Below are 24,234 nucleotides of genomic sequence, written 5' to 3' on the forward strand. Positions count from 1 at the left end.
GGATGGACTCAGCGCGTCTCCCGGACTGAGCTGGGAGCAGACGCCGCAGCCGTAAAACGCACTTAACAGTCTATTTAATAGTGGCGAGGTCCTTGGAAACGCAATCTCCATGCTAATCTCGCTTTTTTTTTTTTTTTTTTTTTCTTTCTAAATCAGAAATGAAAAATAGGTCAGGAAGGTAGAATCTTCCCTTTCCATTGAAAATGTGGTATTTCCTCTATTTTAACAACTAAGACAACTTCGGTAATGAAGGATCCGGTGATGCCTGGTTTAAAGCAGCAAGGCAGGGCTCGGTGAGCGAGCGGAGGATGTACGACTTTACTAAGATCGCAAAACGAGAGCGCTCTCGAGCTGGAGGCTGGGTGAGATCCCCATGTCCCCGGGGCAAAGTGCCAACGGCCCAAAGACCAAAAACCAAAAGCCAAATGCCATCGCCGTCCCCTCTCGGGTCCGGGAATCGCGTGGGCATCGGGGAACAGAGCAAATCTCAGCCTCCCTCTGCCTACTTTTATGAGGTGCTGGCGTTTCGGGGGAACATAATAACAAAATCCTTCTTCCCGCAGGTTGGGCTGGTGTTTGCAAGCATGTGTCCTTCTGCTCTTGGTAGGGAAGCGGGATGGGCGAGGATCGGGGCTCAGGCGATGCCCGCCGGGCAGAGCTGGGAACAACTTCTCGCAGCCGCGGTCCGCCCGTCCCCGCTGCCACCGGCCCTGGGAGCGACTTTCTCGTTATTCCGACCGCGTTTCGCCCCGGATTTCTGGGGTAGCCGGCAGGAATTTGCCTTACCCGCGTTCGGCTTTCCATCACCCGAAGGGATGGCGTGAAGAGCCCGGCAAACTTGCTGGAGCCTCCCGAGAGCGCGAAGGGTTAAGGAAAGCCGTTTATCTGCTCATTATCGGTTTCTCTTTACTACTGAGAACCGAACCCGAGCCCCGCTCGTATCAATGTGTCCTTAATGCCTTTTCCAGTCATTGATCTGGTCAAAGTCACCGCAGAAATACTAGTGACAGAGACTCAATTCCAGACAACGTGACCAATGCAAGTATTTAGAAGGCATTCAATAAAAAACCTTTCCCGGAGAGCGAACGATTTCACCTTGCAACAAAGAGCGCTCGGCTAATTGAAATAATGCACTCGGATGTGCGGCCGGGCTGGGAGCCGGCGGGGGAGGGGCTGCTCGGTGCGGGGCCGGGGAGCCCCGGGTTGGGGGCGGGGGGGGGGGCGAGGAAACGCAGCCCGGCACCCGAATCCGAACGGCCGTAAGGAGAGAGCTGCAGGGCCGAGCGACCGTAGCTCGTACCTGGAAGCGTCTGCTCCCCTCCCTGCCTTCTTCTCACCTTCTTTGTAATCGATTCGATGTTGGGATTATGTTTATTTTACGGATCTATCAGCCCCCAGACGCCCCTTAGGATCTGATTCATCTCCAGCGCTACGTTTAATTCAGCAGCTACTCGCAGATAGATGTAAAACAAAAAAATGTAATGAATGTAATCTATCGTTTTCATGAGGTTTATGGCTCCAGACACACGTCAGGGCAGATTGCTGTGTGCACCTGTGTGAGGCCACGAGCTCCCTGTCTCCCCGTACCTGCCTGTTTGGGGTGGCATTCAATTGCTGGGGATGCTGCCATTGCTGCAGGTGGAAGCAGCACTGCCATCTCCACGTCATTTGTGCTCTGTTTGCAAACAGTCGGGGTTATGGAAATGCGTGTTACTGCATTGGAAAACCTTCAAGGGGAAAAAGCCATCTCCGGTGGTATTCAGTACTATTTATTTATTTTTTTAAAACAAATATATTTAAACACAAGTATGTATTGTTTGTGCATTTCGGAAAGAACCCATGCATGCTTAAAAAAAAAAAAAATAGGGGAATTGTATCTTCGTGGAATCTTTTTACTTTAATGTTCATTCTATGACATGAGATCAGACCTTTTTTGATCATACACTTTCACCTTTCAGTGGTTGGGTTCAAACCTATAATGAAATGGTTTAAATGGGTTGGGCTCATGCTTTACATGTTGGTCAGACCCTTAGGAGATCTGGTGGTTGGAATTGCTGTAGATTTCTTCAGACTGTTCTGTTCTATTTCCCCATCCCTGGAGGCATTCAAGGCCAGGCTGGATGTGGCTCCGGGCAGCCTGGTCTGCTGGCTGGTGACCTTGAACATAACAGGGGATTGGAATGAGATGAGAGCATTGTGTCCCTTTTCAACCCAGGCCATTCTATGATTTTCTTCTACTCTATTCCACTCTATCCTATCCTACCTTCTATTTTATTCCACTCTATTCTACTCTGTTTCTACTCTATCCTATTCCAGCCCCTTCCAACCTTTTAGCCCTTGGATCCCAGTCCAAGGACAGCCCTGCTGCCAAATGATCACGAAGGTTTGGCCACGAGAACCACATCATGTGTTCTTATTTACAGAAATAACCTGTTTTCTACTAAATTGCACACCCTACCCTCAGAGAGACGTGCAATAAGAGGAAACTCTGACCAACAGAGACTTCCTAATACTGGTAAGGGAAGTAGGAAGCTGATGTGGGATTATTCAGGCTGAGCATGCACTCTGCCAAGGCCTCGATGAGGATCACACAGCAGAAGGCGGTACAGCAGGAGCTGCTGACCAGGCCTCTCCTCAGGTCCTGTCTCCACACACAGCCGCTGACAGCTGCTTCCAGAGCTCCGGCGCTGCGAAGAACAAACCCTCCTGCTGCCACTTCCCTTCTGTAACAAGAAAAGAATAATCATAATGTGTCCAAAAATACCCGCTTCCGAGCACCCCCCCGCTCGGCCCTTCCGCAGCCCCACACAGCCCCACAACGGCCCAACGCCCGCCGCCACCTCAGCGCCAACACCGCGATCGGAGCTGCGCAGGCGCCAAGCTCACGCGCATGCGCACTGCGCCGCCCCGCGCCGCCTTAGGGCCTGGCGGAGGCCGGAAGCGTTTTCGAACGCGGAAGCGCGCGCGCGGCCGTTGTGTCCAGTAAGGCGGGAAGCGGGGAGGCGCGCGCCGCTCACCTCAGGGCTCGGCGGGACGGGACGGGCGGCGGGAAGGGAAGGGCAGGGTCAGCGCTGCGATCTGCTGAGCAGGAGCGTGGCGATGTGGGGCGGGTGCGAGGAATGAATATGTCAGAGTTAAACGTCTGACAGGGAGGAGGGAACGCCGTGGGCCTTTGGGTAAGCGGTGTTGCTGAAAGGAGAGGAATTCTCAGCTTGGTGCACGCTCCTGAGGGATGAAGGGCGCTGCTGAGCATCTCCCCGATTACCGCTTGAAGGGCCGCCGGCTCCTTGCCGTGACGGGGATTTTTTGTGCCTAAAGGCGCTGTTTTGGCTCCAGGCGCCCTCAGGTGCTGCTCCGAAGGCAGAGGGCAAAGCTGGAGCTGAGGCCGCCTCCTGGAAGCCTCCCTGAACGCTGGGCTCTGTGAGGTAGCAGCAGTTAAAGATCCCTGCTTTGCCGCCCGATTAAAGCACAGTGTTGGTATTCTTGAGGTATGGGGTAATTACTGAAGGAGAAAAGGAGGCAGGGAAGGATATTAGAAGGACCGTCAGAGTTGGCTGATGGTGAAACGCTCACAGGGTTGCAGCGTTTTGTGTTCATCATGCCTGTGTTGTTCCTGCAAGGTGTAGCAAAGGATGCACACAAAGATCAGCATTCGCTTTTCAGCCTATAGATGGGGATCTGCTGCTGTCACGGGTCTATATTGTTCAAAGAGCTGTATTTCCCCTCGGTGCTGGGGGGTCCCAGCTTTCCACAAGTGATAGGTATGAATTTAGTTTGAGCAGCGCACATCTTGTGATGTTGCTTTTCTGTTACTGAGACAGCATACTAGTGCTTTTTTTTCTGGCATTGTCAACTATGTTGCACTCATTTAAGCTGGCTGCTGCCTCTTTTGCCAGGAGAGGCCCTGGCAGCTGTGCCCAGCTGTCCTCTGCTCCGCAGTGCCTCACTGACATGAGGAGATGGTGCTGCTGGTACAGCTGAGGGACACCCAATAGATGTATTGCTATTTTCACTGTCAACTCTGGAACAGTTTCTTCTTTTTTAATTTTTTTTTTCTTTCTTTCTTTTTTTTTTTTTTTTTTTTTTCTGAGAGGCTGAACTTTAGCTTTGACTCTTCTGAGGCAAATTTTGCGTTTTCCATTTATGCTTTTTTTTTTTTTTTTTTTTTTTTTTTAAATAGGGCAACATCACCATTTTCCTATTACTTGGATCTCAGTGTTGATGCATGTGGCAGAATCAACATTTCTGTTGGTATAATTTTGGAATAACTTTAAGCCAGCAGAGAATCTTCTATCAGACCTCCATTTTCCGTAGCTCAGCTATGCTGTTTTTACTCCAGAAATTGACATTAACTTAATGCCATATATTCACTGCTTTAAACTGTGTGCTTGTTAACAACGTTTAGTCCTTTTTTCCCCTACTTTATTGAGCTAGGATTGTATATATGTTTCTTTGAAGGCACTTTCCTCTTTCAGGCATGAATACCAGTTCGTGGGCTACTGAAGATACTTAACAACTTTCTGTTGTCACAGGTGAAACGTGCTTTGTGTGTATAACAGATTGTGCAGAACTTATTAAGGGGAAGCTTAATTACATACATGTATGTACAGAATAGACTTAATTTGATAGCTGAGTTCTTCAAAGCAATTTGAAGTCTTTTACTTTCCTTTTGCTGTTGTTTTTATGCAGTTTGTCAGATCCCTGGCCAGCTTCTAGCTCAGAATTAGGAGAACTTGTCAGTAGTGCCATTAAATGGCTAAGAAACAAAAACAGATGGTGCTGTAGCTGTTTTTTTTTCTTTTGTCTGCTTGTTTTTTTAGGTACCTTTTGGCTTGTTACAAAGAGAAGCTATGGAGAAGTGGACCTTAATGACAATTACTGTTTTACTGGCACTTACTGTACGCTGGACTGTATCGCTTGGTTCTTATTCAGGTAATTCTTGTTCACAGTCTGTAGAACAACACTTGAAGGTGAATTATGGAGCTTGTGATAAATTAAAGTAAACTTGCATACAAAATCATAAGTAGGAAGCAGTGTGCTGCTTCAAGTATTGTTGTGGCTTAGGGCCTATTTCCCTAAGGCTGCTATAATAGCTTGGCTGCTTTGGTAAAAATAAGCACAATGATAAATATCCCAGCTGCATGGGGGGTGCAGGGAGGGTCGCTAATGCTTTGGGAGCAGCAAAAGAATGGCCGTCTGTCCGCTCCTATGCCTTTGTCACTCCTGTAGTTGCAGTGTATTACTACAGTCCAGCCATAAATTTGTTTAATCTTGTCCTTTAAGTTCTAGAACAGATGCAACCTTAACTTATATTTAGATAAAACTGTGCTGGTGATAATGAAGATGGTATAAAGGTGACGCGAAGTGAGTGATTGCACTGTGTCCCATAGCTATACTTACTTAAGGTTGTTTACAACGTGAACCAGAGCTATATTCTTTTAATAGATGAGTATTTCTCCTCCCCATCTCCAATGCTTGCAAAGAGCTAGCAAGTTTTTTCGAACCTCTCAGCGGCATTCCAACACTGTGCATACATGTGCACAAAGATCTCTCTCTGTGGGTTTTTATTTTTAAATGCCTCGTTACATTCAGTCCCCATCAGCTAAAAGAATCACAAGCTCAGTCAAATTCTAGTTTGCTGTTAAGGCAATTGGGAACTTCATCCCCTGAGCTGTTCAGTATGGTTCAAAGTGATTTTTGAACTGGTAACTCCTGAGTTTTATATACATGAAGGGATTTGCTTGAAGATAAATTGCACTTGTGACTTGTTACGTAGTTATTTTTAATTTGCTTTCTGGAAATGCCCTCATAAAAGATCTGTGATGGAGGCTCTCTTCTGCCCACCCGTGTGCAGAGAGACAATCTCTATGTTGCTGAGTGACAGTAAATTTCTGTTGTACTGTGCATATTTACATTACTAATTGGATTCTTCTGAGTTGAAAAGAATTGCAAACCAATCCAGGTTCTGAAAGTCTTAAAATAACGACTGAATTAAAAAACACATTTTTCTCTGTTTTTTATGTGTCTGTATGCACACACTTATTTCATACAGAGCAATCACACTTACTTCATACAGAGCGACCGTATAACTTCTTTTGGAATAGGAAAATCTGAATCCAGTCCAATCCAGCAAATTATCAGAGCACTTGTTTAACTTTCAACGTTGTCTGGGGGAAAAAAATTAATCTGAACGTTAGAGCTGTCAAATACAGAAGCATACTAGAATTCCTCCCTCCCATCACCCTGCTTTGATTTCCTTCACATGAAATAAACCTTGAATTAGTGGGGACAAGAAAGAAATCGGACAGGGTGATGTCTAAACTGACGTGGTCCATTTTTGCTTTCTGTCACTGAGTGCAATATAACTGAGAAAGGATTAGAAGCAGTCCGTGTTCTCAGAGGCAGGCTCTGGTTGAAGTGCTGATTCAGCACACTCGGAACCGTGCGTCGCATGGCTGACCAGATGGAGGGAGGTTAATTCTGCCCTCATTTACTGGGCAGTGTTGGATTGCGCTTTCATTTCCATTCTGTTGCTGCTTGCTATTTAGCATAGTTTTGGATCTCTGGCTAGAATTAGGGTGATGATGGGGATAAAACAGATAACTGATGCCTGGTTTTGAGTGGTTACTAATTATGATGACCTTAGAATAGTTGGTCTTGCATAATTACTGGGGAAAATTAAGCTTTGTGTATCTGAGGTTTTCATGCAATTACAAAGTTCATGCTAAATGAGTAGAAGCTAGATACTCGTGTTGAAAGGCAGCATCAGACCTTTAACACTTTGCTTCCTATTAATAATAGAACTGATTAAGACCACAGTAAATTAAAAGCATTTCAATTCATTCTGAAATGAGTTAATTTCTTTATCTATAGCTTTTTTACCTGGAAGGAAGGGAAATTGTCTGTGTATGTGTGCTACGTATACTCGAAAATCTGGTAACACATTTTTTCTATTTTAGAAACACTGTGACAGGTTCTTGTAGATTTTAGCTCTAGAAAGGACACTGATAAGAGTCCTATTGGTCAGTGAGCTCCCTGATTCAGGAAACTTCTAGTTGCATGTGCCATATGATGGAAATAATCTGTTCTGTCTCCTACTCAGGAGTAAGTTAGTGGAGATTTATTCTCTCTACTACTCAGAAATAAACAGAAGATATCTGAGCTTGTGTAGCTCCCACAGACTTAGATCATGGGGAAAAACTATAGATAGTTTTCCTGTGTTTTAAAGAAACTCTTAAATTTTGTCTATTTAGTGTCGATGTTTTAGTGGAAGTACCATCAGTCCAGCTTCTGTTCTCAGTAAGCAGAGGTTAATAGAAATAAATAAACTGTGATACAAGATGCTTAACATTCTGCCATTACCAGAGTCAGGCTTATGTTAAGAAATCATTGCTGAGTGGGCAGCTGAAGTATTTGCACTGATAAAGCTTTTTTCCATGGGAAGAAAGCTTTTGATTTCCTGAGAGATTTATGTGCATGTGTGTGAAAAGTATCCTTTAACATAATTTGCTTTGCAAATTGCTATCTAACAATCACTCACTTGAAAAATGTGAGAGAGGATTCCAGTAAACCAAAATGGAACAGTTATTTAGAAGTTTTCTATGGAAAAAAATACTCTAAACCAATTCTGTGTGCTGATCTGATAAGAGGTCTGTGTTAACTACTAAGAATCATGAGGTAAGGAACAGATTATATGATTTTCTTGGTAGCATCACAAAGTAATAGAGGAAAGGGAGAGGAACTGGAGGGGTTTTGGGAGGTGCTGCTTCTAAGTGAATTTAAAAATAAGGCTGCTTGTTAATTACAAAAGCAGTGGCGAGGTACCACAGCGTGACTGAAGCCTTGTCTATGGTTGCTTACTGAGGAAATGTAGTTGGTACAACATGGGTGTAAGATATCTGCTATGAATGTTTTCTTATTGCAGAGAAAGTGCCACGTTTCTCATCGGTACTTGGTAATGATTTTTTTTTGTCAGATGAGAAGGCTGTTCTTCACACTGGGATATCTTGATAAATGCTCATCACAGATATATCCAGAAAGCCGAAGGAACACGTGAAGCTTTTTTTGGTAATTGTTAGACTGTAGAACAGATAAGGTCTTTTTTTCTTCTCAAACGTAATAGAAGAATGGAGAATAAAATTAGTATTGTAAGAATATGCAAATACAGTTTGCTTTTTCTCTAGACATGTATAAACAGAATAAATTCATAAATACTGTAACCATTTTTTTTTTTTTTTTTAGGTGCAGGAAAACCACCTATGTATGGAGACTATGAAGCTCAGAGACACTGGCAAGAAGTTACTTACAACTTACCCATCAGGCAGTGGTACGTAGTGCTGTTATGTTATAGTTCAGGTTACCAAGGGGTAAATGGAGTGAAACTTTGTTTTACACCTCATTAAGTATACCTTCATCTGTCATGTCGGCCGTATCTTTTGCTGTTCTCAGAACTATTCTAAAAATACTTTTCTAGTGGCAGAGTATCACCTGGTTCTTAGACTGAAATACCGTTTTCTTCACAAAATAAGCAAGCTAAAATATGGAAGTTTGGCTTGCTGGATATTAGCTTTCTGGAGGATATTCTGACTGGTGATATTCACTGCTGTGAAACTCCAACTTTGTTTTGAACTGAATACTACAGAATAGAAGATGAATTCAATTCTATTTCTGTAAATATGCAGGGACAATCCTGAAAGCTTGTTGCTGTATGGAACTTTGCACGTGACTCTGGGATTCACAATATAGAGCCTATATTATCATTTTATTTTCCTCTTTCTGGGACGCCTAAACCTCTCATTATGCCAGAGCTGGGATAATGGAGAGATGTAATAATAGAGTTGGCAGCTTTGATCCGCTCTGTAGGCAGAACTGCATGTACTCAAAGTTCAGAGTTATGGCAGTCGTTATTTCTGGGCGTTCCCAGGGCTTGGGTGAGGCTGTGTTGCAGGCTGGGTTTAGCCTATGGGCTGCCGCTTGGGCATCGCCGTCTTGTTGTATTGGGTCTTTGTTTTATTTAGAACAGAAGTTTTACAGATTGTGGCTGCTTTGGAAACGGAAATCTGCAGTGAAGTGGTACTTTGTCTTGGGAGTTTGGAAAGGACATTTCAGCTGACACGCGAGGGATTGCTTTGTAGAAGAAAGCTGAGCTTTCTTTCTCCTCCTGTATTACAGAAATGCATGTATCAAGAGACACTGTGCTCTGGTACACTGGGAAAAATAGATGCTCAGATTTGAGGCTGAGATTTGAATTGCTTCTAGTATTATTTGCCTTAGTATTTAGAAAAGCTGTCTGTTCAGCAAGCACGTTTATTTAAGTAAGTAGAGCAGTTCTCTTATGAGAATGCAGTCCTATCAGATTTCTAGATCTCCTGATTTTTTTTCCCCACAGAATTTGTCATTATTACCATTGCACAGACCTGTATATGTAACATAGCTGCATATTCCGTGCATGTTTCCAATGATTCAAAAAACATTTTTCTTAAATACCAGAATAAGAATTTAAGTAGCTTTGTATTTTTAGATCTTCTCATTATGTATTAAGAGCTACGTAAAAAACATTCTTTCTTATTAAAATGTCTTATACTGCTATTTAAATCTCTGAAGGGTTTTTTTGTTTGTTTGTTTTTTGCTAAGCGTTACTGGGTTTCTGTTGGAACTGTGAATTTACAGAAGGTAAAATCACAAAACCAGCATGCAACTTAATTGGAAAGCTTTCCACCAAGTGGCAGGCTGCTAAAATCTGTATGAAGAATCAGAACTGCTTTGGCATGAGCAATATTGAATGGTAAAATAAGAAGCAGAGATGCAGCTCGAAGAAATATGACTTATCATGAGTTCGTAAGATATTTCAGACAGCTCATAAGGAATTCAAGAAACATCATTTAGAATAATAAATGTCAAAAATTTTTTGAGTTTGAAGGGGGAAACTGGAAAATGCAAGAGCTTGCCCCTTGGCAGTTATAATAGACTGGCATGTCTTTCTTGCTGTAAGGTATGAAGGATCTGATGCCTTATGTTTGTAACTTCTATTTTTCTTGGATAAAGCCCTTTGTTTCTCATTTGGAGGTGACTTAATTCTAGCTGCTGTCAGCCTTCCATAGAAATGCTCGCATGAGGGAATTACAAACAGGAAAATCCTTTTTCTTTGTGTCTCTCATGTCTTCCTCCTGAGTTTTCCTCTGAGGTAGGAACAGATGAAGTGCTTGTGGCTGACACAACTGATTGAGATTTGTAACCTGTTGGTTATTCAGGAGGCATTGCTCCATTAACTTGGTTTGCTTTCTAAAAGTTTCCTTGCCTCTTGGCTCCTACATTCACACTGATGGAATTGCCTCACTAAACCAGGTGTGCCATACTTTCTTCCACGTCTATGCTGTCCTTTGTTTATCTATGATATAGCTTGATATTGCCTTTTTTACTTCTGCTGAGTTGTTTTCTGGCAGCATAACTTCCAGTGAGGCTTTTTCAGACTATTGGTATGTTGAGCAGAAGCAGTTCTCAGCTTTGTAAGTTACACTGTGCAGGAGTTGCAGGTAAATTTTAACTGTTCAGAAATGGTTGTTGCTTATTAAATGTACCATCCAAGTCTAGAAAGAAAAAGGGGGAATCTGGGACTATTATAAGGAAAACAATTAGTAAATTCCCATTCTCTTGAAATTTCCATTTAATTGCATTGCTCCTATTTCCTTTTTGGCAAATTGACTGCCGTCTTCTGGTATAATCAACATACATAAGAAGTAGAGGTTGTGTTTGTAGATGGAAATGAGGATCTGCAAAACCTTCCACATAAATATCTACAACTGTAGATACTGATTTTGTGCAGGCTTTGTCTTAAATCTCTGGATTTTTTTCAAATGCAATTAATGTGAAGGATTTTTTTCCCCTTCAGGTAAGGAAACTCCAACAGTAGTTTGGTTGGTTTTTAGATTTTCTGTTTTGCAAACACAAATGAGCGTGTTTTGAATTGCTTTTGTTTTGTTTCTTGAGATTTTTTTGTGTGAAAAGTAAAGCAGCTAAAAGGAAGTTAGCAACATTTGTGAGTTTTGAGTACGTTGATTTAAAAAGAAAAAATATATAAATTGATTTAATGTTCAGTCTTTTCCTTGAGCAAAAGCAAAGCTGGAAATGTGGATTCTTCACCTGAGTGATTCTATGATTCTTTTTATATATGTGCATGTATATATTTATGTGGAATTTTTTTCCTTAGGTACTTCAATACAAGTGATAACAACTTGCTGTACTGGGGCCTTGATTATCCACCTCTTACTGCCTACCACAGCTTTCTGTGTGCTTATGTGTAAGTTCATTATTTCAAGTATTTACTACAGTGGAGAATGCAAAACACCAATTTCCCTTTTTTTCCTCCCCTCTGAGGAGTGAGAACAGGAGCTGAGAGCTATCAAACTGATGAGATGGAAAGTATTGTTTGCTACTTTAAAGCCAGGGAAATAAATAAAATGGGGATCCCTGTTGCTTGAAGCCAGTACTGCTATTTTTGTTTCCTAATTATTGCAAGAGGAGCTGAAGAGTTTTGTTATTTTGCCAGGCCCTGAAGTTTTATCAGATTTTGGTATGACCTGAATTTTACAGTCTTTCCCTGTAAGCTGTTGTTGGATCAGTGATGTACAGAAAAAAAACGCTGTAGGATTTGAGTGCATTGCATGGGAAACCTCTCTTGTATTGAGAGCCTGAGTGACATTTGATGACTGGATATCATGTAAATAGAATTCTGTTGTTGGAATACTTTTTCCACAAGAGCTTTACTGCCATTGGAATGAGACTTATGGAATAAGAATGTAGGTTAAAGTGCACAGGCACAGTTATGTGGGGCATCTATGTGAACTGTAAATGGTTTATATTTAATACTTAAGCATGAAAGGTATTTACAATTGTTTTTTTAAAAGTCAGTGGAACTAGAAGGTAGTTAGCTTGTCCTAATAAATAGTGTATTCCCTTTCTTTTTAATAGCTGAATTCTATAGCATAAGCAGATCTAGTGGTGACAAAAACCTTTCATTGATCACTATTGCTTTTTGAAATATTTCTTCTCATTCATCTTAATACTTGGAATATGCTCCTGTGCATGTCATCTTTATTACAGAAAGGAGTGTAAAGGGAAATGAGAACTGTCTCCATTTTGATGTGTCTGTACTTTGTTTTACAGTGCAAAGTTAATAAATCCTGATTGGATTGCTCTCCACACATCTCGGGGCTATGAGAGTCAGTCACATAAGTTATTTATGCGTACAACAGGTAGGAAAATGATATTTCCTTTGGTTGTAGGATGATCACACGGTTTGGTCTGGCTTATTAATTTAGCATGCTTAATTTCATACATCTGTTTTCACCAGTTGCTCAGTTCTTTGACTTGGGTGGCTTTGTGGAAAGACCTTTATTGTGAGCTTTTATACCTTACCTGGCAGTGGGAGATATTTGATATTTTGAAGATGTCACTTTTTTTTTCTTAGTGGTTGCTACTTCCTGAAAATAAATTTGTGTTAATAAAAAGTAAAAGTGTATTTTAGTACTTCTATACTGAATATCACTTCCATGCAGTTGCTTTTCTGACCGTTTGATTCTTTCAAACTGCTCTGACAAAGATAAGGGTAGAAAAAGAATGGAAATAACTGAATTTAATTGGCTCTTTTAGAAGGACAACAAACAGTGCATCCAGTGAACTTTTGTTCTCAGGGCAACAACAGATGCCAAATTACCTTGTTACTGTTTTCTAGCATTTTAAACCTGTCCTTTGCTTCATGTGCTGATATTGTTGCAGAAAATGCTTTCTGATTACAGTGGCAGAACTTGCTGTTCATCAATAGCTTTTCTGTACTTCATGAACCTCTCAGTCTGGTCTCTAATAATCGATTGAATTGAAACAAAAAAATCTCTAAAACTTAATTATCCTTGAAATGGTCTGTATTAATTCTGAAATCAACTCACTTGATAAACCACTGATAGATCTAGGAGTACTGATTAAACACTTCTTAAACAACAGCCATTAAAATAATGCATTAAAATAATTCAGAACATTCAGTGTCAGCTGTTCATGTTACACCTTTATATTAAGTGTCAGTGTATTTGTTTTGCTAATGCCTTGGGTACATTTGTTTAATTGTGGCTTAAATCTACAGAATTATTATTATACTGAATAACTGATACCTTTATAAACATTTTCTTCTAAAGCCTGTGATGGAATAATAGCACGTTTTCTGAAATCTGCTTATAGAAATAATGTAAGCTTAAGCTCTTAAGGCAACAATCAAGAAGAATTCAGCTGCTGGTTTTGACATAATCCTAGGCAGATGAACCTGCTGGTTCTTGTCTCACTGACCCTCTTATAACTACAAGCTGTAGGCAGATTATGAAAACCAAGGACCGAATTTAGTCTGTTTGGCCACATCCATAGTAGCTAACAAAAAAATAAGTTGGAATTTTTTATAATCTAAAGCTTGTTACATACATTTATGGCTTTGAACTATGTATTCTGACAAAAAAAAAAAAAAAGAAAAAGCTTCATTGGATCTAGTTGTAGTTGATTTCTTTTGAGAATTAAGAATGCCTTCTCTCATTTCAGCATGTGAGGAACTGGAGTGTGCCCCATTATTGACTGAGGCTGTGCCAGAAGTTAGGACAGCTGAACACATGGAAGCAGCAGCCTTTGGGCATCAGAAATGTTAGTGTTAGGAACATTATCTAGAGCAATTTCTTTTAGTCCTTTAAAGTGTAACGACTCTGTTTATTCTAATGAAGAACATTTGAGTATTTTAATGTTTACTTGCCTATATTTTTCCACTGTCTTATGTAAAATATTTGGACAGTGTTAGATGCAGTGTGACTGCCAAATTTGAGCTATCCTTAAAACAACAACATACTGCAGTACAACGTAAGACGATGGAAAAGCATATTCAGCTGAAACTATAATGCCTGCTTCTTGACCCTCAGTTGACTTGAGTGACTAATATGGAGTTTTCACATTAAGATAGAGCTGTAAAGCCCACATTCAGAGATAGTCAACAGGTCTGACTTCAGTGCTCTGTAGTTATCTGAGTTTTTACACAGGATGCAAACAAGATGTGGAACATCAGAAGGTTAAAATTAAGCAGTAAAATATTCACAGCCCACATGAAAATGGGCAATGTAAATTGTATTACGCTGAGTTACGTGGGAGGATTCTAATGTGGGTTTAATCTTTATTTTTCAGTGTTTGTTGCTGATTTGCTGATTTATATTCCTGCAGTTATTTTATATTGCTGTTCCTTAAAGGAAACATCTACTAAGAAGAAGGCAAGTATCTGATGTTTGTGTAATTAAAAGACAAAAACAATAAAAGCCAAGCTGTCAAAATGATAGAAACTGAACAGGGTGAGAATTAGTTAATGTATAGAGCACTGGTGTCAATTCACATAAAACCAATGACAGTCGGTATAGCTCACATTAGCAACTTTTCAGTGAAGAAAAAAAGGGATTAACTTATTTTATAGCAATTATTTTAAAGTTTTCAATAGCAATAGCAAGATGCACTGAAGTACTGAATTATATTTCTTTCTGAGTGTATTACTTGATTGGTAAAAACAAGATTTGAGCTGTGATGTTTGAACTGCTGTGCCTTGCACCCTCCTTGTGGCAGAACCAATATTCTTCTGGAATAAAAAGTCTTCCAATTTTTGGAGTGGTTTTGAGGCTTAAGATGGGTGTGAGTGATTTCTGAGCTGGTTGGCAAAGAGCAGGCTGGGCTTCATTCAGTGTTTTCTTATTTATGGAAATTCTGTATCCATTTTTATTCCTCAAAATATTACTGACAGATTAGTTGGAGAGAAAGATTCCTACATCTAGGATGCACCATGGAGGGGCAAATTTATCTACTGGAGTTGTAGTATGTTTTTTATGTCTAATTCTTATTTTCTTTCTTTTTTGATCCTTCTGTCCAGGTTTCCAGTGCTCTCTGTATACTTCTTTATCCAGGCCTCATTCTTATTGACCACGGACACTTCCAGTATCCTTTTTTTTTTTACAGTGAAGTGAAAGGAGTTTCCATTTATGAAGTAACACTGTTCTTTCAGTAATTGTCTTTTGCTGAGAGGGAGGCAGATGACTTCATCTCAGGGGCCTCTGCCTACCACAAAGCAGAACTGGTAGAGCAAACCATATGTCTGGAATATATTGGAGATGAAGAGTTGCTACTGGGACAAATCAATCCAAACATAAATAGTGTTCTTTCTGTGCCTGAAGCTTGTATTTCTGTCAGTCACTTTATTGCTGAAAATGTCAATGGTAGTATGACTGAAAAGAAGAATAGCTTGTGCTCCTGTGATTTGTTTGGAAAAGGAATTGCCTGAGATCTTTTTGATAGCAGAAGAGCATGTCAAGCACAATAGTGTGAAATGTTCATTTCTCTAAAATGTACCATTCCATCTTGTCCTTGCAATTACTCAGGAGTGGATTCACTTTGCATAATGCCTAGCCATTTAGGAGTTAGGCATCTGAGCTGTGTCACTGGAGCTAATTAGTCAGTGTTGGTGGTAGGCACCCCCACAGGTGGGTCTTTTTACTGTTTCTGTTCTTATGCCTGCTTCGCCCATCAGCAAGTAAATGTTGTTAGCTGGCTATTCCAGGCTGTGCTGCTCAGTGGCAGCTCACAGAGGGACACAATCCTGCAGGTGATAAATGTGGGCACTGAAGTATTTTAAGAGATATGAAATCTCAGCATCTGCTAAACCAAGTTTTGATAATCCAATAATTTACTAATTATGAGCTTGGATGGCAATGCATCTTAGAAAGAAGCTCTTGAAAGGAAAAAAAAAAAAATCATTGCATTAGATATTTGAGATACAGTTCAGGAATTCTGAAATTCTGTTTTTGACCTGCCTAAAGGTATAGATCATCTTTAAAAAGACATCGTGTATGGCCAAGAATAGGATGAATGCAGCTCATCTTAGATGAGAGGAGCTGGTAAAACAGTAGAAGGCCCAGGATTTGGTTTCTGGTGTGTAAGAGAGATACAACAAGGAAGACAATCTGGTTGGTAGTTTTCTTGTGTGTATGTCTTATGGTGTATAGAATCAGCAGTAATGTCCCTAAGCTAACCTAGGGAATATTTGGTTTTCAAATACATAAATAAATATCTTGAACCTTAATCACAATGACACGCTGGGACAGCTTGTCAGTAGAGGCTGTGGAATCTGCAGCACAAAGTTCCTTAAGAAAAGATTCAGCAAGTGTGATGTCAGTAATGGCATAGGTAGAGCAGAGTGATGTACTGCATGGTCTCCTGTGGTCTCTTCCAGCCCAATGACTGTGAATAACTTTACTATTTGTCACCAGCTCCCAAGAAGTCAATAGGTTTACTTAACCTTAACTGCTGCTGCTGCACATCCCTTAAAGATCCCAGCTGTTGGTTTAACAATTTGTCAGTGCGAAATTGATGAGATCTCAAATATTTGTGGTGATTTTGGATGGGAAATGAGTGGATTGAAAACAATTTAGATTATCTGAATGTGTTGTTATAGGTACTTATATTGACAAAGAGAAAGCAAAATAGAGAATACAAGCATATCTGATAGTTTCTGCCATGGTGTGAGACTAAGGGTAGGAGACAAAGCTGATCTTCTGTTGTATTTTAATTCTAACTAACTTTCAGTCTTCACCTGAGTTTGGGAACCTGTTTTCAAAATGCAAGGGATGTAACTGCTTTTAGTAACTCTTATTCATGGTTTATACAGTTTTAGCCACTAAGGAACCTCCTGGTGGATGAGGGTGCATTGCACATGTAATATTATCTCTCACACACGCACAGCAGTCCTGGAGGTAAAGAATACACAATTTACATACCAACACTTGAATATTCTTTAAGTATATTTGTGAGAGGAGAGGCTCGTGAAAGCTTTAATTATGGAAGTGCCATAGAAGTATATTCTGTTGCATCTTATTGCATTTTGTTACTAGTTCAACTCAAAGCTTGGTTGACTGACAATATTTTACATGTATAATTAACATAAATGCAAGATTTGTTCTCATTTTTGCCCATGTAATTTTTGAGTTAAGTCTTAGAAATATATTTTTTAAAGGCTTTAAATAGAAGTATTTCTCTGAAAATAGCCACAACTGACAATGTGGTTTCTAAAACTAGGGATAACTTACTTTGCATGCAATTTTACACTTGTCCCTCAGGGCACTCATTACTAATTTCCAGTACTAAGATGTGCATCTTGTCCTTAACATAAAAAAAAAACATATACAACTCAGTGAGCCTTGGATTTGCCTTGTGGGGTGTACTTTGCTTGTCTTATGACTGGGACCTTCTGGGGTCGGTAGCATTTTGCTTGGCCTTAAATTATAAGCAAATGGAACTCTACCATTCTCTGCCTTTTTTTTGCTATTTACTTGGAAAATGTTTCAAGAAGGGACTGAAAGGAAAGGGGTAAGTGGCTTTAAAGCATTTGATTTTGCTTAAGAATATACTCAGGCAGCCTGGCACTGAGAACGTGATTCTCTTTATGTTCACATTGCTGAATTAATTTCTAGAGGAAGATACCTTGTCCTAATGTATTCCTCTCCCGCAAAACAAGCGTTTCTTGTTGAAATCTACATGAAGTATTTCCACGTAAAGATAGCAAAATCTCTTAAGCTGTCTCTCCTCAGGACTCTGCCTTCTGTCTGCTAGATTAAATGTGGGCTATGATGGGCAACCCGATGGACAACCAGATTAGATGGACAGCAGTAGCTCTCCGCTTCTCATGGAGTTGTTCTTGCTAATCTGGGGATGATGAGCTTTTCCTGTGGTACTGGTGCCTCTTCTTGTTCAGGCTGGTTACCTTCAGTTCTCTTTTTTAAAAAAGACTTAACTTATAAAGAAAGAACTGACTTTTGTTAAGAGTAGCTGTCTTTATCGTCTCTGATGTAAACTATTCTCTTTATTGCAGGTTATTGTTGTTAATTAAATTAGCAGGGACAGTGGTGGCTTCCTTTGCTGTCTGCTGGCTTCCATTCTGTACTGATGTGGAACAAATCATGCAAGTACTCAGAAGACTCTTTCCCATTGACCGAGGCTTGTTTGAGGCATGCATGTTTTCTTCTCCCCCACCCTGCTGCAAATGTTCTGTATTCTTAGATCCCTTGAGAAACCTTCATCGTGACCTTTAGGGATTTCATGTGGGAGACACACCACAGAACTCGTAATTTGAGATGGCTTCTTCAGCAGTCATTTCTTGCCAGTTATTTAATCCAGTATTTAACCCCAGCTCAGCTGGCATCTTCCAGGATATTATACGAGTAGACAACACTTATCCCATCATCAAACTCATACTTCAATCCATACATTTTTCCACTGAGAGAGATTCCATAGTAATTGACAGTGTCAGAAGATATAACCTTAAATGTTAGCAGAATCAGCCTCTTTGATTCTACTCAGCTTTTTTTGACAGGATTTAAAACAAACAAACAATTTTGAGTGCAGTGTAGATGTTCCTTTTTAACCTGACTTGTACTTCTAGTGCAAGTTTTCCTCAATTTTTTCCCCAGAAGTTGTGAATCTATTCTTTTCCTTTCCCCAGGTTGTTTACACTTGCATACTGTGCAGTGCTGAGTGCTGCAGCCTTAATCCAGTAAAGCAAAGACTTGTTTACAGGAGTATCACTGGTACAAAAAGGGTGCTTCTTCCCAAAGTAACAGGGAGTTGTTGGTGCTTTGTTTAACGTGACACAAAACTTACTGTCACCTTTGCAAAAGCGAGTTCTCAACTTCAAGTTGAACCCAGGAAATGAAGCTCTGAATTTTGTTTCTTTTGATGTTGCAGGGATTTAAGCAAACACACATTGGGCTCATCTTGAATTTTCTTTTAATCTTCTTTAGATATAAATAATAGCACAACTGTCTTTTTTTCTTGAGAAGCTAATGCTACTGTACTGCAGGCAGAGTTTTGTTTAGGTGACAGCATTCTCAGAGTATATTCTATGGTTTCATGTTGTTGTTTAATAAACAAGTGCACAAAAGACCTCCTCAATCCCCTGAAAAACAACATCCCTATTCCTTGGGAATTATCTGAAATTTATTAAAAGTGTGGTGACCAAAACTATTTGTTCTTGTGCAGTTCGAAGTTCAAAAATAATACTTGTAAGTGACAATAACCAGTGAGTCTGAAAAAGCTTAAGGATTTTAGTCTAATATTAGCCCAGATATTTTGTGAGTTGATGAGGGGACTGACCTGCTGGATGCTAATCTAGATAAAATGAGAAATTGTCCACGTAAGCAATGTGCAGTAAATTTATACTGGGGTGCATGTAACAGGTTCTTTGAATTGGTTCCCATTTACAGAAGCAGTAACAAATGCTGATGGTTGTAAAATCAGATTGGCTATTAAGTAGGCGTCCCGTGTGTGTGCTGGTGCTGCCAGACCCTCTGTTCACTTGTAATCCTCAGCAGATTTGAAGCACATACTCTGTATTGCTGGTGAGCATATGAGGAAAGTGGCTCAGTTGTTGGTGCTAGTAGCTCTCTTGCTGTTATGTCTACACAGCTGTGTTTCAAGCAGCTGTTTAGGGATGAGTTTCATGAGCATGATAGCTGTAGTTACAAATTTAATTTTGAAAGTGATCCTAGCACAACTGCTAATGTCTTTAGACTTCTTGATTTATTAGTGGTTAACTCTGTCATTGCTAGCAAGCAGTAAGCACAGCTAAGTACATTCAGGTATGTAATGAAATGTGACAGTATACAGAATCTCTTCACATTTGGGAAAGGTTTCATATACCCCAGAGTTTTTCTAGGGACTGGTGGCTTCTGAGCCTTATTCTCATGAAATGTGTGATCTTGTGACCAGTTGTAGGCTCTTGTGCTGGAGAACTACTTTGCATTAGAACATGTTTCAGCTGGGCTTTTTGAAACTTTCTGTATTTGACTGAAAATGAGAATCATTTAAGTTACACCTCAGCTTATACTATATATTCACAAGTGTATTTTGGCAGTATTAATCATTAAAAAAAAAAATCTCCCCCTTTCCCCAAACCCTCTTTCTGTCTCTGACAGAAGCTTTAGTGGTGCAGTTGATGACTAATTGCCTATTTGTTTGTTTGCTTCTCTTCCCCAGGATAAAGTAGCCAACATTTGGTGCAGCCTAAGTGTCCTTATAAAGATAAAGAATGTAATATCACCTCAGACACAACTCAAGCTCAGGTAATACATAGCTGAAGTGCTTTAGATGTATTTCATCTGCAGTGTTTTTTGCAAAATCAGTAATTTTTTCAATGAATTACAAGAAATGGTGTTTAAAATCTTGAAAAAATATTTTCTTTGTGTTTTTCTTTCAAGTGATAAATGTTTCCCAAGTACTGTTAGGAAAATTTACGACTACAAAACTTCCTGCTTTTTTATATAGTGATCTTTAGCTACTTAGTTGGCTAAGACTGAATTAAAATCTGCATGCTTTCTTCTTCAAACAATAATTACAACTTTTGATGCTCTCCGAAGTTGGAGTTCTTCTTTTTCAGAGAAGTAAACAGTTTGAGTTTAGATTTACAGCAGCTGAAATCCTAACGAAACCTTCCTTTTTCAAAAACACTTCTACCAGTGAGGACCACTCAGTGCTCTCCATCTCTAATTGTTTCCCTGAGTGTTTTTTTTTTTGTTTCTGAAAATTACTGTTAAATTTCTAAGGTGCACAGAGATTTCAGAAGTGATTATGTGATACAGCTGAAGTAGTTACTCATATATTCAAACCAATTTTCTTGCAAAATCCCTTAGTTTTGCTGTAACATTCCTGAGCCTGCTTCCTACTTGTATCAAGCTGACTGTCCAGCCATCCCTACGAGGATTTAAATTAGCACTGGTAAGTGCATGTTTTTAATTGCTCCTTGTTGTATGTCTGCCCCTGGCTGCTGGTATGTGACCATTCTAATTAGAGCTGCCACACGTGCAGCACTGTGTGCCATTCAGTGCTGTGTTGGTTCTGCTGAAAAGATGGTTTTAAAAGCATATTGCTATCAGAGATGGCCAGGAGGGTCTGACTGGTCTTTTACATCCAGACTTAAAATCTTAGCTTCAGTTTTTAAGAAGCTTAGTGTTGTATTTTTATTATTTACCTCTGAAGAACCCCTACACGACAGAGATTCTTATGGAGTTTAGTTTTTTCCTTTCTTGTGCTTTTATTTTTTTAATGCATTGGCTGCAAAATTCTGTGAAAAAACTCACAGTGAGCATTGTAAGCTCATCAGTAGCTTGAAAAGAAAATTAGGTTATTTTCCCAAATGTTTGCATTTTAGTCTCCTCGTATCTTTGAACTTATCAGCATTTATGTTACTGTCAGTAAGTACAAAATCATATTGCCTTGAAATCAAAACGTTATGGAGCTGATGCTTAAGTAATAAGGTAGTTTTCCTTTTTTAATTTTATGTAAGTGCTGTTTGAGAGTTTATTGCAACATTGCCTGAGGCCAACACTTAGCCTTCCTGAGAATTGCTGTGTGTATTCCAGCATATTTCTATTTGACTAAAAAAAAAAATTAAAAAAAAATTGAAACCAGTTTGGGGTATTGGCTGTTGATGATGCTGTGCTCGAGTGATGTTCACAAGCTGAGCTGTTCCTGCTGTGACTGAGATCTGGCAACGAGGATGTGTAGCAATGCGTTCACATGTTGGGGAGACTTGTCAATAGGTCTCAGTGAAAGGGGCTTCTTTGCATGAAGTGTTTTCCGAATAATTCTGGGTAAGCCTTGTAACAGTGCGTTGGGTGGGTTTTCTGTAGGTATAGGTGGTTACAGAAGCAGCTCTGTGTACTTGCAAATTGCACTGGAGTAAATGTAGCAGTTCATTAGAAAAATCAGCTCATTTAGCTCATATATTCATACAAAGCCTATGGCAGCAGAGAACCTAAAGCGGTGCTTTGTGCTGCAGTCACATACGTTAATGTATCTCTGACTTCCTTTTCTCAGGTTAGTTGTGCGTTGTCATTTTTCCTGTTCTCCTTTCAAGTACATGAAAAATCTATTCTCCTAGTGTCGGTGTAAGTAAACTGTTTTTTCTGTATATTTATTCTGGTCTTCCTCATCTTATTACTTACTGCATGCTGCTTTCTCCCTTACAAATATAGCTGATGTTAAGTACACACTTGCTGTTCTGAGTAACTTGTAAATGAAAAAATATAAATACAACTGTGCTGGTCTTTCCTGCTGTAAGCTCTATACCTGAATCCTGCTGCAGGTGTTTGTGCTGGGCTGAACGTTCTGTGTGAGGCTTGGAGGAGCAGGGAAGCAGGGCACCCAGGCAGAGGATGTGGTGCTTAATGTGCTGCCTGGGTTTTCCTCAGCGCATCCGTGTTTGTTTGTTTGTTTTAATTTTAATTTTTATTTTTTAGACCAGTCTGCTTAATCATAAATGAAATCCCTTTTATGGCCACGTGGTTTCTACTTGTATCAACCTTCAGGTGAGTCAGACACTTCGCGTCATTTTAAGTGTTCTTCCCTGATCCTATTAAGTATCAGGGTATTCTTTTCTGCTCTTCTTTTATGCTTTGTGTAAGATACCTCAGTGTGCACTCACTTCTGTGCTCATTGTCTTCTAACAGTATGTTGCCTCTTCTTCTGAAAGACGGCCTGCTGTTGGCCTACGCTGTGACAACGCTGGCGTTCCTGTCAGCCTGTGTGGCTTCCTTTGCAATATTTGAGAAGACCTCAGCAAAGGACCTGCAGCTGAAGCCGTTCTCCCTGTCCCTGCGGGGCTACATCACTTGGTTTAAGCCCTTTCCCAAGATTGTCAGGAATCTGGTGAGTAACTTGAATTCCTACAGCCCTCACTTAAAGCTCGTCATGGTACTGAAATATTTGCATGAAGCCACATATGTCCATAACTGAATGAAGTGTCCTGCAGGGAACGCCGTGTTGTGTCGGGGTAGAGGTATGCTAAGTTTTTTTTCCTGTGATGTCATCTGTGTGTAGATTGAAGAATACAGAGCACCGAAGTAATGGAAGTAGCAGCTTATTCATGTGAGGTGTTAAATCAGTACTAGCTAACACATCATTGTGTCTTACAGTTCCTTCTGTCTGTAACCCTGATGGGCGTCCTGTCTGTGATGAGTGCTGCCATGCATCCTCCACAGAGGTTCCCGGATTTATTCCCTGTATCAGTGTCCAGTATTTCTTGCTTACATTTTTTATTCTTTTTGGTGTATTTTAATGTAATCATACTCTGGGACTCAAAAAATAGTAGGAATCAGAAAAAAGTCAGTTAACCTGTGAAGATTGTGGACTGAACTGTGAAAGGACAGTGGTTTTAGTGAGCAGTGTCTGACACTGCAGGTGAACTTGTTTATGATGTCATGCAATTCTTGTAAGCTAATGAAAATTGGGAAACGTAACACATTTAGCTGTGAAGTGATCAAAGACTGTTCTAAAGGTGTATCTTGAGGAATACTTGGAAGTGAAAGTTGATGTGTTTTCTTCAGAATTGTAATACTTGTTATTGCCTAATAAAGGACCAAATTTTGAATGAATGTTAAAATATCCTGGCTGTATTAGCAAAACAAAAAACTGTTCTGTTGGCGTTAAGTTCACATGTTTCCCAGCACAGAAAGCACATGTAAGTCAACGTAGTGTGGGTGAGTGGTAATTGCTGACTGGTAACTGTAAGTTGTCCTGCTGGATTGTTTTATAACACAGCTGCCTTGTGCAGCCTGTCGATGCACGCATCATTCTCCCATGTAGAGTGCTGCAGATCATCCAGGCTGCTGCTTGAAGCTGTGCATCAGCGTGGGGTGCTCCTGCTGCTGTGATCTGAGCAGAACGGCTGATTCTTCATGACTTTTTCTTAATTCATCTGACAGCAGGTATTTAAAACAAAAGAAAACAAGCGTGGTGGTGGTGGTAACTCTTAATATTAAAGACTTGAGCAGTCTGGCGGGAAAGTTTACGTGTACTAAAGGAACATTCCTTTCAACTATTAGCAAAGAGTCAGTGATTATTTCAGACATCCCCCTAAGATAACACTGAGTGCCATTTCCATAGGCCCTGCTGTCAGCTGTGCTTCCATACTGACACGCTATTTACTGTTTGGTTCCTCCTTAGAACTGGAGCAGTTAGCAAGCTACTGGCTTCCATGCTTTTTCTTCTCCCAAAAAAGTATTTAAGTTAGTTCTCTGTAAACTTGTGGCAGAGAAAAGGGGAGAGCAGAGGTGGAGATGCTGTCTAAATCGTTGTTCTCTTGCTCTCATCACAGTTAACAAAGCTTCTGTCTGACCTCATCTTTAAAAC

General features: G+C 40.2%; 1 protein-coding gene across 1 annotated transcript; it reads left to right on the forward strand.

The window, feature by feature from the left end:
• The first annotated feature begins 2,881 nt into the window (after nucleotides 1-2,881).
• ALG6 (ALG6 alpha-1,3-glucosyltransferase) lies at nucleotides 2,882-23,485 on the forward strand. Its single transcript, XM_031603764.2, has 15 exons — nucleotides 2,882-2,982; nucleotides 4,821-4,932; nucleotides 8,242-8,326; nucleotides 11,207-11,296; nucleotides 12,163-12,251; nucleotides 14,203-14,285; nucleotides 14,930-14,994; nucleotides 17,233-17,418; nucleotides 17,921-18,056; nucleotides 20,083-20,168; nucleotides 20,736-20,820; nucleotides 21,922-21,992; nucleotides 22,344-22,412; nucleotides 22,554-22,752; nucleotides 23,019-23,485. Exons 2-15 carry the CDS (start codon nucleotides 4,851-4,853, stop codon nucleotides 23,214-23,216), a joined length of 1,524 nt encoding a protein of 507 aa, XP_031459624.2. The 5' UTR covers nucleotides 2,882-2,982; nucleotides 4,821-4,850; the 3' UTR covers nucleotides 23,217-23,485.
• Nucleotides 23,486-24,234: the final 749 nt, after the last annotated feature.

The sequence above is a fragment of the Phasianus colchicus genome, chromosome 9 (assembly GCF_987193195.1).
Source record: "Phasianus colchicus chromosome 9, bPhaCol1.hap1.1, whole genome shotgun sequence".
In the NCBI taxonomy this organism is placed as follows: Eukaryota; Metazoa; Chordata; class Aves; order Galliformes; family Phasianidae; genus Phasianus; species Phasianus colchicus.